Source organism: Myodes glareolus, chromosome 2 (assembly GCF_982192425.1).
Source record: "Myodes glareolus chromosome 2, mMyoGla1.1, whole genome shotgun sequence".
NCBI lineage: Eukaryota > Metazoa > Chordata > Mammalia > Rodentia > Cricetidae > Myodes > Myodes glareolus.
In genome coordinates, this window is record NC_142027.1 from 96,126,361 (window position 1) to 96,144,463 (window position 18,103).

Sequence of the window (18,103 nt, forward strand, 5' to 3'; positions counted from 1 at the left end):
GCAGGAAGTGTAGGCTCCCACCAGCAACTACACCCACTCCTTCCAACTACACTCATCCCTGCTGTGCACGCCTGACTCCTCCACACAGAAACAGGAGACTTGCTCCACAAACATCACCTATCCCTTTAACTAAAAAAAACCACCCCTCTGGAGCAAGGGGAACCAAACCAACACAAGCTACTCCAACCACTCCACCCCTGCCTGACGGCCCATGTGGCCCACACCTGACTTTCTGCACCTCTTCCACATACCCCTACTTCAAGAAGGGTCCCCGGAATCATACTTCTTCCTGGGAAAACTCCACCCCTAAGAAGCCCAATATAAGCGCCTCTGCCTGTTCCACTGCAGGTTGTCCTTCACTACCCTGGTTGAGGCAGCCACTAGCATGGACTCCTTCTTCCCAAATAAATCTCTTCCTCAAAAGACTCTTGGGTGAAGAAGATCTTCATTTGCCAGCACAGAATAATAGAACCTTGCTGGGATGTCCCTTAGGGGACTGAACAGAAAAACCACGCTGAGATGCTCCCTTAAGCGAGGAGGAGGGGTGTGCAAGGTTGAGCAGAACAGAACAGAAGAACCTCGCTGGGATGTTCCTTATGGGGACTGAGCAAGGCGGCTGAGCATAAAAAGTAACAATTTTCTCCAGAGCAGGAGGTGATTGCTACACTTCTGCCGGGGCTTCTCTTTAGCCCCAGCAGAAGTGTAGTAGACGTAGCATTCTGGGATGCAGAAGAAGGAGATAGCTCTGCTAGGACATTCCCTAGGGGGAACAGAGCAGAGCTCAGCTGTAGTGAATGTCTAGAAGAGGAACATGATTGCAGGGTATATCATGCAGGGAGACCATCACCCACTGCACCCCAGATTCCGGTAGCCTGGCTTTCTGACAAGTCAGGACACCTTTCGCTCCAGGGCTGAGCTGTCCTATTGCTGTTCTACCTCCAGAGCTACTGCAGCTCAACCCCTCCAGTGCTACCCTACTGGGGCTGTAGGCATAGCCTGGCTTCCCAATAAGTCAGGAAATCTCTGCAGCTCTAGAGTTGTAACACTCACACCAGCTTCCCCATCCCTACAATCTACCTGAGTGCCACTGTATGCTGTCTGCCTGATGGCTGCCTCCTATAACTAACTCCTCTTCTGATGGAATCCTATGCTCACATTACCAGCTCCACAAGCACCAACTGTCCTGACCACCTCCCTCCAGATTCCCAAGGACTAACTGCAAAAATCATCTAACTTTAAAGAAGGAATGCTATTGAGCTTGGAAACCTTACTGGGCTCAAGATGAACAGAGAATACTTCTGATTACCCATTCAAACATCAACAGTGAATAGATGACAGGCTGAATCCTAAGAACCATACAGTCGATGAACCTCCTTAAAGGTTAGAAACAGAGTCTCAAACACCTGCTCAACAAAGCAGGGGCAAGACTGTCATAACATTAAACACTACTATAAATGACTTAATTCCAAGTGCCTAGGTCCCATAACAAATATACAAATATGAATAACCAAAACAATAAGACTCCACAAAAAATTAATACTCCCATAATAGCATACCCAAAGATGACTTAGATGATGTACAAGATAATGAATTCAGAAAAGCATTAATAAACGTGATCAAGGTACTCAAAGAATATACAAATAAATGCTGTAATAAAGACTGCCATAGGCACAGGGACAGCAAATATCAGTAAGAAAAATGAACTCCATAGGCCCAGACTTCTTTGACTTTACAAGAGGTCAGGCTAGTTCTAGGCACCCAAGGCCCGATAAACATCAATGGAGACATCCTATTGGATCTGAAGATTTGCCAATTACCAGAACCCTTGGTCACTTAAGTCAGAAGACAAGAAAAGAAATAGAAACAAAGGAACAAAATACCAATCCAACAAAGAAAAGGCAAGAATTAAAAACATAGACCTATATTATCCCAAATCCAGATGCCTAAATACCAATGTAAGAACATAGTCAATAACAAGCTACTAGTCCCACTCCACCCCCAAACCCTCCTATCTCCCCTGAAACCTCAGTGGAACTCTGAAACACAGTCTGCTACTACACAGAAAGGATCAAGAGGTGAGTTATCACCCACCCAGTGGGACAGCCCACTCTCTAGGACTTCCATACTGGGACAAACCCTGCCTCAGCTTCTTTAGCCAGCCAGAAGGCAAGTCTCCTGCATGTAGGCTGTTCCAACACCCCAACTCCATCCATCAGACTCTGGAAGCTACAAGTTCCACTCTGCCCCCAAGTCCTCCCATGCCCCAACCCTGCAACCTCAGAGGAATGCTGAAACACAAGCTGCAACTACACAGAGAGGACCAAGACAGAGGAACACGAGAGAGGAACAAGAGATGAACTCTGAAACACAAGCTGTGACTATACAGAGTGGACCAAGAGATCAAACCAAGATCAAGAAGAGAAGGCCAAGAGAGACCTCAGTGGCTCCCTGAGACACAAAGAATGACAGTACAGAGCAGGCCAAGAACAGTTTTCAAAGACACAGGCAACCACTGCAAGGATTGGACCAAGAGGCAGACACACTGCTGGGACCAATTTGAGGAAAAGATGGGAAGGCGCCAATGCAAGAATTCATTCAACAACCTAAAAAGCAACATGTTAACACTAGAACTCAGTGGTCATACAACAGAAAGATTTGATCATCCTAACCCAGAAGAAGCAGAAGAAAATGATTTAAATGTAACTTTATGAAGATGTTGGAGACTTTTAAAGAGGAAATAAAAAATTCCTTTAAAGAAATGGAGGAAAAGACAAACAAAAAATTGGAAGAAATCAATAACTCTCTCAAAGAAAACCAAGAAAAATAATCAAACAGGTGAAGAGAACAGTTCAAACAGTTCAATCAAGACTTGAAGACTGAAATAGAGGCAATAAAGAAAACCAAACTGAGGGAGTTCTGGATATGGAAAACTTGGATAAGCAAATGGCAACTTCAGAGGCAAGCATAACCAACAGAATACAAGAGATGGAAGGTGAGGAAAGTACTATAGAGATCATTGGTCAAAGAAAACCTCGAATATCACCATAGAATCTTCGTCTGGCGGTGGATGGAGATAGAGACAGAGACCCTCATCAGAGCAATAGACTTAGCTCCCAAGGTCCAGTTGAAAGGCAGAATGAGGGAAAGACAAGCAAGGAAGTCAGGACCGTGAGGGACTGATCCACCAACTGAGGCAGTGTGCCTATTCTCCTGGGAGCTCACCAAATCCAGCTGGACCGGGTCTGAATGAGCATGTGATCAAACCAGACTCTCTGATTGTGGATGACATTGGGGGCTGACTGAGAAGCCATTGATAAAGGCACTGGGACTTGTTTTTATGGTGTGTTCTGGCTTTTTGGGACCCTAGTCTATGTGGATGCACATCTCCCTAGGCCTGGATGAAGGGGGGAGGGCCTTGTACTTCCCACAGGGCAGGGTTCCCTGCCCTCTCTCAAGCAGGGTGGGAGAGGGGGGAAGGGGTGTGGGGGAGCGGAAGGGGATTGGGAGGAGGGAAGGAAGTGTAAATATTTGAATGGAGGGGCTGAAGAGATGGCTCAGTGGTTAAGAGCACTGACTGCTCTTCCAGAGGTTCTGAGTTCAATTCCCAGCAACCACATGGTGGCTCACAACCATCTGTAATGAGATCTGGCGCTCTCTTCTGGTGTGCGGGCATACATGGAGGCAGAATGTTGTATACATAAGAAATAAATAAATAAATAAATAAATCTTTAAAAAATATTTGAATGGAAAAAGAAAAAAGGAAAAAAATAACAAATATTTAAAAAAAATAATCCAATTTAAAAATGGGGTACAGAACTAAACAGAGAATTCTCAACAGAAGAATCTCAAAGGTCAAAAAACATCTAAGGAATTGCTCAACATCCTTAGTAATCAGGGAAATGCAAATCAAAACAACTCTGAGATATCATCTTATACCTATCAGAATGGTTAAGATTAAAAAACATTGATGACAACTTATGTTTGAAAGTATGAAATGTGGAGTAAGGGGGATACCCCTCCACTGCTGGTGGGAGTCCAAACTTGTACAGTCGCTTTGGAAATCTGTATGGCAGTTTCTCAGAAAATTTCTCAGAAAATATGAAATGTGGAGTAAGGGGGAATCAATCTACCTGGCATTACCACTCTTGGTCATTATACCCAAAGGATTCTCAATCACACTACAAGGTTATTTGCTCAACTATGTTCATAGCAGTATTATTCATAATACCCAGAACCTGGAAACAAACTAGATGCCCCTCAACTGAAGAAGAGACAAAGAAAATGCACATTTACACAATGGAGTATTACTCAGGTGTAAAAAAAAAATGACATCATGAAATTTGCAGGTAAATGGATGGAATTAGAAAAAAATCTTCCTGAGTAAAGTAACCCAAACCCAGAAAGACAAACACAGTATGTACTCACTTATAAGCAGATACTAGGTTTAAGGCAAAGGATGGCCAGGATACAATCCCAAGCCCCAGAGAAGCTACGTAACAAGGAGGACCTTTAGAGGTATGAATGCATGGATTGCCTTGGGAAGGGGAAGTAGATGAGATCTCCTGGGTAAACTGGGGGTAGAGAGAGGTAGAGGGGGGAATTGGGGATGAGAACATGAGAGAATGGGATGGTTGGGGGGAGGGGAATGGAGGGAGAACAATAAAAGAGATACCTTGTAGAGGGGATCATTATTAGGTTAGGGAGAAACCTCATACTAGGGAAATTCCCAGGAATCCCCAAGGATGACCCCAGCTAAGATCCCTAGCAATAGTGTAGAGGGAACCTGAACTGGCCTTCCCCTGTAATAGATTGGTAGTTACTCTAATTGTCACCATAAAACCTTCATCCAGTAAGTGATGGAAGCAGATACAGAGATCCACAACCAAGCACCAAGCCAACCTCTAGAAATCCAGTTGAAGAGAGGGAGAAGGGGTTATATGAGCAAAGGGGTCAAGATCATGACAGGGAAATCTACAGAAACAGCAGACTTGAACTCATGGAAGCTCACAGACTCTCGACCAACAGCTGCGGAGCCTGCGTGGGACTGACCTAGGCCCTCTGCATGTCAGTGACTGTTGTGTGGCTTTGTCGGTTTGTGGGATCCCTGGCAGTGGGACCAGGATCTATCCCTGGAGCGTGAGCTGGATTTTGGAGCCCATTCCCTTTGGTGGGATGCTTTGCTCAGTCTTGATGCAGGGGGTATGGGCTTGGTCCTGCCTCAAGTGTTGCCAGGCTTTGCTGACTCCCCTTTCTGAGGAGTGGATGGTGGTGGAGTGGGGGCAAAGTGTCAGGGAGCAGGAGGAGGGGAGAGAGGTAGAACTGTGGTTGGTATGTAAAATGATTTTTTTAAAACAATAAAAAGTAAAGAAAAAAGTGAACACTAGCAAGCATACAACAGAGTCTACACTGAGCTGCACTGTGATTTCCTCTGCTAATGTAATTAATGAAAGCTTTCACTTTGCCTCAGGCAGATTTTTCTGGATGAGGGTGAAAAGCAGCCACATTCTTCACCAAAATATCACAAAACCAATCTCTAGACCATATATCAATAATTTTCTCCTCTGAAACCTCTTGAGCCAGGCCCCACAGGTCAAATCACCCTCAGCACCACTGTCTTCCAGGCTCCTACTAGTGTGACCCATGAAGCTGTGCTTAAAGCATTCCACTATTTTCCTAACCCAAAGCCGCAAAATCCAAATTCTTCCAAACAAAATCATGGTCAGGCCTATCATAGCAATACCCCAGACCCTGGTGCCAACTTCCTTCTTAATTAGGGTTTCATTTCTAATTGTCCCACTAGCTCGCTTTCATCTAGATCTGCCTAAAAGTGGTCACTAACAACCACACGACAGAGTCAATATTACTCTGTCCTGAAAACTACTCTGCCAAGAGAATTAGTCCAAAACACTTCAGTTTAATTTCAACAGACTCTTAAGAAAAGCACAAAAAGCAGCCTAGGTACAGGAAAGAGGGCCTTGGTCCTGCCTCAGGATGTGACAGCCTTTGTTGACTCCCCATGGGAGGCCTAACCCTCTCTGCGGAGTCAATGCATGGGGGAGAAGATGGAGGCAGTGGGAGGAGGAGACAGAGGGGGAACTGAGATTGATATATAAAATAAAATCGCTTTATTGAGATTGTTTTAAAAAATGGGAGAAAATAATGATCTCAATACATTGTAATGTACGCATCTAGAGAAGGACTGCTCTCTGCTTTCCTACAGTAAAGCAGGCTCTGGGGGACACACAGAGGTACACAAAGTGACATCGAAGTTGAGATCTATGGCACTTAAGCAGATGCTCCCTGGGGAAAATGGATGACGTGAAAAGGGAAAAGACAGGTGAGTAAACATTTGGTATAACACATCTACTTGCCTTATTTCCCATGAAGCAATTTTTACTGTCATAATTATAAAGTCAATTATGATCTAAGACATTGTGTCCCTTATAACACAGTGCTGTGCTTTATTGTGATCTAAGATGTTGTGTCCCTTGTAACACAGTGCTGTGCTTTATTGTGATCTAAGATGTTGTGTCCCTTGTAACACAGTGCTGTGGTTTCCTGTGATCTAAGACATTGTGTCCCTTGTAACACAGTGCTGTGCTTTACTCAGTCCTAAAGAAACACACAAAGAATCCGCTGTCAGAGAATTTAACAAGAGCACTACATCCATCAAGATACTGTTATGAACAAGAATTATCTAGCTTCTGCTTTTAAATGTATTCTCATGCAGCCTCATACCCTCCGAGTTCTGACTAGTACTTCAATAGTAGTTTGGGTATGAGTGGATTCCTGTGACATTTAAGTTCCAGTGATAAGAAAGGAGAAGGGTCCTGGGAGCTGGGAGGGTGAAGAGACTGCAAGGATCCATAGTCGGCTAAGTCATACTTTATTTACTGGCATACAGACCACTAGGCAGGCAGATGGCAGCAGGTACACAGACACACGCCAACATACATGGTCTTCACAAAGATGGCCAGAAACATATGCATACCAGCATATGGCCACAGTGGAGATAGGCACACACGGGACTACAGAGAGACAGGCTGGTGAAGGTGATCACAAGGCCATATTTATCACACAAAAGTAGTATGTTGCAAGGAATAATTATACAAAATTACACACACCACTGCTTACTTTTGGGTTCCCCAGACATCCAGTATCAGCCATTTGACTCTAACTCACAGTCCCCTGGATAGCCAGTGTTAGCCATCCTGGCCCATGCCAGATATCCATACCAGCACCATGTTGTCCAAATATAAACTAACCTATTTGGCCTTCCTTTCCCTGCCATGTCTGGTGTGTGATTTCTGGGTGTGGAGAGGTGATAGATGAGACATAGACCAGTGGCTCTCCCTGGTATCTAGCAACTATTCTAGGATGGCAAAGATGCATGTTCTCAATCTGTTTACCAATTCAGCAAACATTTGTGTAGCCTTCCTGTCTGTTAGGAGCTTCCCTAAGAAACTAACTAGCATCAACGCTCTTAATTCTCACTTCAATTCTGTGAGGTAAATACTACTATTGGCAGCATCAGTTGCTAAGGTGTGTTTCTCCCATTGTCTAGCACAGCTGACAGATTTAGAATATACACTCAAAGGTTCAGCCTGTGGAACTCATTTTCCTGCCATTAGCATTGCCGGAGCTGTGCTCCACGTTCACTCCATCAACTCAAAGCTCCACTCATTTTGCTGACAGAATTACCCTGCTCTTCACTCCATCAATACTGTTACCATTTCCCCGTGATATTTTAAACTAAAAGAGTATGTCAATTACATAAAAGTTATCTCAAAGCTATAGATACAACCATAGCTTTGTTATACAATGCTTGCCTACCATGTACAGGGCCTTAGGGTCAATCCCCAGAATTACATTTTTAAAAAGTTATTTCAAATTAAGTTTGCATTATACTAGAAACAAAACGATTCAAGTATGCTTACAATTGCATATGGAAATAGTAAATGGACTTTTATATTGTTATCAAATGAGCATTTAAGTTTCATGTGTCTAATTGTTTCTTTCCACATAAGATTTCTTTCCCAAACTTCAGTCCTTGTCTCCATACTGCTTACCACAGTTAATAATACCCCAAGTGAGCACAAGTATCTGACATACTTCAGCCTCCAGAAGGAATCACAATTCCCTCTGTGTTGTGTGTCCGTTGCAATTGAATGGCGCTGGTGTCCAAGCAACTGGGAAAGACTGGCAGTAAACTCTCTAATGCACAAAGTGAACCCAACAATTCCTCTAACTACAAGCCTGGGTGGCTGTGTATTCACTCAAGAGAAACACAAACATCGTGAGTAGTCCTGCTTTCCTCTCCAGCGTCCCCCTCACTCACAAGTGACACCTAAACAGCGACCATTTCTGTTCAGTATCAGCTTTTCATTTGTGTTTATGCCTTTGCACAAAATACTCTCTCTGCCTAAACGTGGTTGCATGTGGTTAATTTCTAGCAAACACAGGAGAGCTAACACTTATACTTTGATGTGTCTTTTAAACGGTACCTCTCATTTCCAAATTGGCTTAAGCTACCTTCAGACGCACAGCAACTTTAAACACACATCAATACATAACAGCAGTATACACAGAATTCCATTATGAAACCAGCCCCTTCTGGACAAAGACATTCCTTTTAGCGTCACGCAAGTGTCATGAGGGCTGAGTACCCATCGATCTTGTGGATGTAATAAATATTCATTGAATGACAAATGAAGAGACTTGTGAAAGTCAGTGTACAATTTTTCTCTCTTTACAGTTAAATTACGGTTCCAAAGAAAATACATAACACGGCATTCATAAATAAATTTTAGGTGCAAGATGCCAGGTATCAGAAACTACTATTATCATAGCTTTAGGAAATTCATATTGGTCATTCAAACTCTTCCTTCTTAGGTTGGAGTGACGGCTCTGTGATCAAGAACACCGGCTGTTCTTTCAAAGGACCTGGGTTCAATTCCCAGCACCTACACGGCAGCCCACAAGTGTCTATAACTCCAGTTCTGGGTGACCCAGTGCCCTCTTCTGGCCTCTGTGGGCACCAGGCATGTACATGATGCACAGAAAAACACACAAGCAAAACACCCATTAAAATAAATAAGATAAAATTTCCTCACCTAAAATCACCCCACAAAGACAATACTGTTTTAATTTGAAGATCTTCTAGGGAGGCCAAAATTCTGGGCATGTCTTGCCTATTTTTATTAATGTGTTTTCCCTTCTGTAATACATAGCTACTGCATTCGTCTGTCAGCAGAAGATAGAATATCTAGGAAGGAACCCACCAGTGAATAAGAGGGACAGACTGAAAGCAAGAGGCTCCGTGTGAAGTATTTACAAAGGAAATATTTGTAAGATGGTTAATTAAAACTCTGTCTGAGGTTTCAGATGCAGCTCAATGTTAGCATAGCCAAGGCTTAAATTCAATATCCAGCATCACACACACAAAATCCACCTCCAGTTAGAATCAATCCGTTATTTTGTACATATTTCACCTACTCTAAAAGGTTTGAGACAGTTTATATGTAAACATCAGAGAAAGTTTAGTTTTAAAGACAAGTATATATGGTATAAGACATCCATAACATAACAGAGGCCTCAGGTTCAGTTCTCAGCACACATAAAAAGACATGGAAATAGATAACAATATATACTCATGTGGTGAACATGGGCACTGATAACTGCATCAGAAATACAGATGGGATTCCACAGAAATTAAGTTCTGCACATGAGTTTCCTGGCAGAAAAAAAAAATGGTGAACATAGATGTTACGAAATAAAATAAAGAATTAATTTTTGACTAAAATTTTATGCCCAACTACAAGCATTAAGCAAAACATTTAAAGCTTACAGAATAAATAAGCATGTCTTCCCATTAAATATTTGTGACATGATATCCGATGCCTTCACTAACCAATTTTAAAAAATCATGGAAAAAGCCAATTTTTAAAAAATGATTTTAGCTTTTAAAAATGTACGTTGAAAGTCAGGGGTGGTGATACACATGCATCATCAGATGTTGGAAGTGTGACCTCGACTGCACAGTAAGTCAGTACAGCAGAGGGAGTAGAAGGATAAATAACAGGGCATGCTTGAAAGACGTGGGGAATCACTGTATTATATTTATCTAAATTTATATACAATACATTTAACTGTGTATAACGTAAGGAAGTTATACTCCCAACCCCAGGAACTATAAACTAATTAATAAATTAGGGTACAGGTATGAGAAACTTCCTTTTGATCTGTTGTTTAGGCTAAATCCTCAGCACACAGAAACAATATAGGACATTGTTATTGCCCTTGGTTGCCTCCCAGAAGTTGAAGGTAAATAAATACCCATTGCTAAGGACAGCATGCACTTCTGACTTAGAACTCAAAAGATTTGAACTGGAACTGACCTAAAAGCCTCCTCCCTGGGCAATACTTGAAGGCACTATACAAGCTGCTGAGGAAGGAAAACATTCAATGGTTGTCATGACTCAGCTGTAACACTTATGCCCACAACAATGACCAGCACAGCAAGATACTTCTGAAGGTTCAGGGGCAGCATTCATATTTTGGCGGTAACCAACAATTGTCTAATTAAACTCAAAACCCACTTAACACAGGGCAAATTGTGCCTGGTACTGTAAACACTGACAACTACCTAGGGTTAGTGAGGTCATGGATCTTAGACTTTTCTAAATCAGTATAATCCCTAAGGACATTCTAAATTCTTATCCTTAGGACTACAGACAAGTGTAAATCACATCCCTCATCAAAGAAGGTTTTGGTTTTTGGGTTTTGTTGTTGTTGTTGTTGTTGTTTTGTAGTTACATTACAGACAGCCACCAGTGCCAGAATGCAGAGAACTGGCCACGGGGTGCCCAGCCCCAGGTGATGCATCTACCACACACCCCTACACCTACAGCTCAGAAAACATTTGGAAGAAGTGATGGGGAGACTGAGACTGGGCCTTCCAGCTATGACAGAAAAGCTACCGCCATGAAATCTCAACACATGACTGCCTAAACAAGACAAACAATTCCAACAATGGTGGGAAAAATATCCTAGGGTTCCTCCCATCCCTAGATGAAAAGCTAAAAGCCATTAGCACCTGCTGAGAGAGGAAGACTTGGCCTTCCCCAGGGATGAGTGCCCTGATGAGTCGCCCAATACCAAGCCATCAGCCCTAGAAACAGACACGTGCAGTCAACCCTGAAGGGACCCAACAGGCTGTATTCATGCATTTATTTCATTCGCATGTACATGGAACGATGATGGTTAAAGGAGAGGAGGCCATGAATTGAGGAGGCAGAGGAGACAGAGATGGGAGGAGATGATGTAACTGGAATGTAAAGTTCAGTATCACATTGGACACTTCTACTATGGACACTCCAAGGACTGTGACTACATCTGCAAAAAAAAAAAAATCATCCACATAAAACATCTGCAAAACAAAATAGCAGATTTTTAAAGTTTATTTTCTGCCCAGTTACTGTTACGGGATTACCAGGCCCTAGCTACAGAGTCGGAGACCTGCAGCATTCAGTTACATCCTGCGGATGAAGATCAAGACCGTCCCAAGAACCTCGGCGCCCCAATTCAGTAGGAAGTCGTCCAATGAAAACGTCTCCCCCTTTCTATCCCCCAGTTGTTTATTAACAAACAAAAAAGAAGGGAATGTAGGGTAAAAGGGCCAAATGGAGCAGGAAACCAACCAATCACTGAGCACCCTGACTCTGAGCCCCGGGTCAGTGAAAGAAACACCCTGGATCTGAGACCTGAGCCAGGGAAAGAAACATCTTTATCCCTGAGTCCAGGACCAAAGAAAAATGCCCTGACTCTGAAATCAGTGCCAAAGAAACACACTTTCTCCCTAGAATTTGAGCCAGTGAAAGAAATATGCCCTGGTCCCAGTGAAAGAAACACAGTTTGGCCATGAAATCTGAGCCATCTCTGCTCCTGACCAACTAAACTAACTAATCTCTGAGCAGAGAAAACTAACCAATCCCTCGCCTCCCTGGGAAAGCTTCACCCCTAAGAAGCCCTATACAAGCTTTTCTGCCCATTCAGTTCAAAGTTCCCTTTTACCCCACCTTGGCAGAGGCAGCCACTCTCCTGGACTCTTCCTTCCTAAATAAATCTTGGGTGATGGTCTTCATTCGTCAGCACAGAATAGAAGAACCTGGCTTGGGTGACCCTTAGGGGACTGAAAGACCTTGCTAAGACAAGGGGCTGAGCAATGCTCAGCAGAGCAGAACAGAAGAACCTTGCTGGAATGCTCCCTAAGTGGGGGAGGGGGGAGCGAGCAAGGCTAAGAAGAAAAGGTAGTAAGTTTTCTCTAGAGTCAGAAGAGATTGCTACATTTCAGCAAGGGGCTTCCCTTTAGCAGAATATTAATTAGCAAAAGAAGTAACTAACATCTTGGGCCAGAGAGGAAGCAGATAGCTCTGCTAGGACATTCTCCTAGAACAGAGCAGAGCTCAGCTGTAGGGGCTCTCCAGGAGAAGAACGGGATTGCTATATCCTGCGGGGAGACCATTCCCCACCACACCCCAGCTCTAGGAAGCCTGGCTTCCTTATAAACAGGGTACCTTTCCGCCAGAGCTGAGCTGTCCTGGTGCGGCTCTATCCTACAGAGCTGGACTGTTCAGGCTCTAAGTATAACCTGAGTTCCTGGTAAGTCAGGAGGGCTTTGCAGCTCCACAGCCATAACACATCCCCTACAATCCTCAGGAAGAACAGCACAAGCTCTTAATGGCTGAGCCATCTCTCAAGCCCCAAAACAATGTTTTTAATGACAACCTCTCATAATTTAGTACTAATTTAGTGGTTGGGGACAGAAGGAGGCGGGTGTGATTCTGAAAAGACAAGGAAGAGTCCCGCACACTGACCTAATGTAAGGACAGCACAAGAGTCCCGCACACTGACCTAATGTAAGGACAATGAAGCTTCCCGCACACTGACCTAATGCAATGTACCTTGAGGATAGTGATGGTGAGTACACAAGATAACATTACGTAGAATGAAAAACATAAAGATAATGTGACTGGGGAAATGTGGACTAAATTAATGAATTTCTGTCAATTTCAGCATCATAATTGTAATAATAAAATGTTGGCATGCGTCACTAGTGGACGTTAAGTAGAAGTAATAAGCCTAAACCTATCTCAAATTTTTCAAAATTAAAGATCTAAATGTTTCCCTCACCACCGCTACCAATGAAAATAACCAAGGATAAACACCAAAATCCCAGAGACAAAAGAAAAAAAACACCAAAAAGGCACAGGGGTATGTAAGTTAGTTTTTGGGTTTTTTGTTGTTGTTGTTTTGTTTTGTTTTGTTTTTTAGCTTTTTATAAACACTAAGGGCGGTGGTCTATTCTTTTTTTTTAAAGTTTATTAAAATATAAAAGTTTCCATTTTCACCACTCCTCCCAACACCCTCCCACTCCCCCTACTCCCTCTCCTCTTCCCTCTCCATCCCTAAGAGCAGTCAGGGTTTCCTGCCCTGTGGGTAGTTCAAGTTCCTCCCTGCTCCCTCCAGGTCCAGGAAGGTGAGTATCCAAACAAACTGGATCCCCAAAAATCCAGAATATGCAGAGGAAACAAGTCCCAGAGTCATTGTCAATGGCTTTTTAGAAAGACTTCGGGTCAGCCACATTCAGGGAATCCAGCCTCCTCCAGAGAATCTGGTTGGATCAAGCGCTCCTTCAGTCTCAGTCAACTGGCCTTGGTGAACTCTCATTAGATCAGTCCCCTTGTATCAGTGGGTGATAAGGTATGTATTCACTCGTAAGTGGATTCTAGCCATAATTAAAGGTCTTTGAGCCTATTATTCGTGATCCTAGAGAAGCTAAATAAGAAGGTGAACCTGAAGAAAATTCAGGTAGTTTTCCTCCTGGAGATTGGAAATAGACAAGAGTTCCAGGTAACCACGGGTGCATGGGGGGGTGGAAGGGTAGTTGAAAGGGGAGAGGGTTAGAGAGAAGGGAGCAGGGGAGGAATGGGAAATGCTCGAGGGACTGGGGGGGAGGAGGAAGGATAGATATGGGTTCAGGGAAGAATATATCTCAACTATGGAAGTCAGTTTAGGGTTTACTAGAGACTTGACTGTAAATGGGATCCCAGGTCCAAGGAGAGATCCCCAGATTGTTCTCTGGACAGAGGAGAGGGTGCCTGAACTGGCCTTGGCCCATAACCATACTGATGAATATTTTGCTTATCACCATAGATCCTTCATCTGGCAATGGATGGAGATAGAGACGGGGACCCACGTTGGAACACTGGACTTAACTCCCTAGGTCCAAGCGAGAAGAAGAAGGAAGAAGAACGTGAGCAGGGAGGGCAAGATCAGAGGGAACCTTCATCCGGCGATGGATGGTGATGCAGACGGAGACCCACATTGGAGCACCGGACTGAGCCCCCCAAGGTCCAAAGGAGGAGCAGAAGGAGGAAGAACATGAAAAAGGAAATATAAGTTAGTTTTAAATATATCCTATAAGAAGGCTGGAGAGATGGCTCAGCGGTTAAGAGCACTGGCTGCTCTTCCAGAGGATCTGGGTTCAATTCCCAGCAACCATTTGGCAACTCACAACTCCAGTTCCAGGGGATCCAACATTCACATACAGACAAACATGCAGATAAAACACCAAGACACACAACATAAAAATAAATCATTGAAAAAAGATATCCTCATAAACAGAAGGTTTTTTAAGACGAAACAGTGACAGCAATCTCAGGGCTCAGTTAGTGGCTCATGTTTGATCTGGGCAAGTGACACCCCTCCCTCTCTCTCCCCTTCTACCACTGCCTCTTTGCTCTTCTCACACCCCTTTTTGTCTCTCAATCTCTATTCTCCAGTTCCCCCTCTTCCTCTCCTTGTCCCCTCTCTTTCGCTCTCCTTCCCTCTCCTCTTTCTTTCTCTCTCCCTCTACCCATCTCCCTCTTTTCCTACCTCACTTTTCCCATTCTTTCTCAATCTAAGGAGTAGAACTAGAGCTTCATAAGGATTTTGCAGAACCATGTCTTTACCTACTTCCGATCTAGGAGCATAACTTTCCTTTTAGCCTAAACAAGACCAAAAGTATTAAGAAATCCGTCTGGAATTTCTCTATTGTAAGGAAGTCTAAGATGATCAAAGGTGGCGAGATGGAGTGAGGAGATGACTTAGTCAGTAAAGCACCCTGCTATGGATCCCCAGTATCCATAAAAAGGCAGGGCATGGTGGCAGCTGCCTGTGGTCCCTAAGCTGTGAGACTGCCAACAGCCAGTACTGCAGAAATGGCAGAGTCCAGATTCCTGTGTAAGGAAGACATACCTATATCAACCACAGGAGTGCCTGGCAGGAACCATGATATATACGTGCACGGGGCTCATGGGTAAAATGGGTCTGATTAGGGTAGATTAACATCTATGCAAAATGACTTCCAGGGAGTTCATACTGCGTTGAAATACCTGACACTCCGCCTGATTTCAGTGAAAATGGAAATAAAGACATCAAGTTGCCCTTTCACCCTCTTGGCTTCGCCCACAAGACCCCCTACCAGGACTGAAATTGTACAGGAGAAACTTGGAGATGTCTCCTCTGGTTTCCCGCTCCCCAGCCTCACCCCGCGGGCCCACACACACAAAGCTTAGGAGACAAGGGGCCCGCAAGCTCAGCAGCTCAGTGTCAGAGGTACAACGGATAGCAGAGGTACAACGGACTGGGGGGAGGGGGGAGCAGACTCCAGGGGATAGAGATTAAGGACGAATTAGGAGTGAGGTGGTAGGTCGGCGGGCATGGGAAATTAGAGACAGCGCAAGTTAGGCAAGCCCAAAGTGGCGGTAAGAGCCAAGCAGGGCATGGACTGAGGCAAGCGGGCAACGCATGGGATGCAGGCTCACCTGCGTTCTGCAGCGTCTCGATGTTTTGGGGTCTGGTCGCCAGCTCCGCCACCATCTGCACGAATTGCGTCCGGGCTTTCTGATACTGCTCGAACACTGAGGAGAGAAACCCGGTGGAGCCGTCCCGTGACCCGCGCCTCCAACGCTCCCGAGTGCCCGCCCGCTCTGGTCATACCTTGCAGCACCTGCCGCTGGCTCATGGTGAAGCTGGTCCGCCAGTCGCAGCAGGTCCGCAGGTTACGGGACCTCCGCCACCTCCCGGACTGCACCAAAATCCGTTCCTCTGTGTGTATCTGTCTCCAGGGCAACCGACCCAAACCGGATGCAACCGCCAGTCGAGGTCGTGACGTCACGGCCAGGGTGTCGGAGGCTGACACTTTTGAGTACTGCTTAGCACCCGTCTACCGGCGTGGGGTTTTTTTTCCAGGCTTGCGACTGTCAGGAAAACACTGTCCTTTTACACTCTGACCCAGAGTAGCTGGTGTCGCGCCTATAAGTGCGAGCGCTGGAGTGTCGGGAGCAAATTGTAACCAGACTATCAAGAACAACCAAACACGTAAATCACGTATAATATGATCACCACCGTATTGTCAAAGCATCCTTAACTCAGTGTTTTCTTTTTAGTGTATCCCTAATACACATGACATTTTTTATTTCCGGATCTCTGAAGGCTCACAACAACCAAATATTTCATTACATTCCAGATAGCAAGTAAACAGTCCGTCGGAGAGACTCATTGGGGGAAAAAAGAGCAAATAACATAATTAATGTCCGACAGTTCATGGTGGGGAAAATATATCTTAAACTTAAAGAAATCCAGTTTATTATTATTATTATTTATTTTTTTAAATTATTTTTTAAAGTATTCTTTGAAAGTTTTATATATGTATAAATGTAATGATTTATAAGTCATATACAGTAGTGCCTCACACAATGTCTCAAACTGACTCTGTAGAAATGAGATCAGTTTCAAATATATTTCAAGTTAAAGGTCCTTTTAAACAAAAAAGATGTTTGCATTCTCACACAGTAGAACAACTTTGTGGGTTTGCTTGCTGGCTGGCTGGCTGGCTGGCTGGCTGGCTGGCTGGCTGGCTTGCTTGCTTGTTGGTTTGAGACAGGGTCTCACTACATAGTCCTGGCTGTTCTGGTATTCACTGTATGGGCCAGACTGGCCTTGAACTCACAGAGATCTGCCTGCCTCTGCCTCCCAAGTCCCACCATATCCAGCTAAGCAGAACAACTCTTAATTGAGAAAGTCTCCAGTTTCTTTTGACAGAGTGTATGTGCTACACTTAGTCTGTCTAGTGCTGGTTTCTAGCTTCTCTTTGAAAACTGTGTACCAAACATTTCAGTAATGTGTCTAAATATCTCTCCATCTGAAACTCCAGCTTCACCAAATGTCAACGTGGACAGATAGCAACCTGCAGAGTACTGGCAAGACAGAAAACCCCCAGCCATCCTAACGTCTAATACAGGGAGACAGGAAAGCCCCAGCCATCCTAACGTCTAATAGAGGGAGCATATGTGTGTCTCTGGTTCTCATCCTTGGAATCTTCTCCAGTAATTTTCGAGATCTCACCCAATCTGAGCTTTCTTGATGAAGTACTAGTCTCAAATGCTGCTCCAAAAGGAGCTGGGAACTAGTGTAAGCTCTGAAGGGCAAGGCTTCAGCCAAGGAAGTGTGATGGCGCTGAGGGAAAGGCTTCCCCAATAGGAAGTGATACAACTCTGCCGGGGAAGAGGAGGTTTCCCCACTGCAAGTGTTACAGCTCTGAAGGGAAAGTATCCTGGCAGTTGGGAGCCAAGGAATACCACAAAGTCACACAACACAACAAACGTCACACAAGAAATTTATTGGGAGGCAAGACCCCAGGAGGGTGGCTGCCTCTGCTCAGGTGACAAAGAGCAGAGAAGGAACAGAAGACAGGGTTTCTATAGCATCTCTTGGGGGAGGAGTGGAACTTTCCAAGAGAGGACTGGTGGGATTTCAAGTCCTGTGCTTGGGGTAAACCCAGGGGTTGGTGGGATTTCCTCGGGGCTTGGTGGGTTTTCAAGTCTCTGGGGGTGTAGCTGTTATAGTAGTTAGAGTGTCCTTTGGGTAGAGCCTGGCATTTGGAGTTCCTCAGGGGAAGGGCCTGGCCACTTGCGAGCCTCAATGGGTTTACATTCACTCCTTTTTTTGTTGGCTACTGGTAAATACTCTTGGACTGGTAAGGCGGTCAATGTTATAT

The 18,103-nt window shown here is 44.3% G+C and overlaps 1 protein-coding gene across 3 annotated transcripts in view; it reads right to left on the reverse strand.

Annotated features, from left to right (window-relative positions):
* LOC125411936 (sperm-associated antigen 6) overlaps positions 1-16,201 on the reverse strand; it is a 74,311-nt gene extending 58,110 nt beyond the window's left edge. For 2 of the 3 annotated variants that reach the window (XM_085684652.2, XM_048452424.3), the window contains exons 1-2: positions 16,045-16,201; positions 15,870-15,965 (exon numbers count right to left, since the gene is read on the reverse strand). In XM_085684652.2, coding sequence (XP_085540778.1) covers positions 15,870-15,965; positions 16,045-16,069 — 121 coding nt within the window. In that variant the 5' untranslated portion in view covers positions 16,070-16,201. The remainder of the gene's footprint in view (positions 1-15,869; positions 15,966-16,044) is intronic. The other variant, XM_048452423.3, reaches the window with a different exon arrangement.
* Between the last annotated feature and the right edge of the window lie 1,902 nt (positions 16,202-18,103).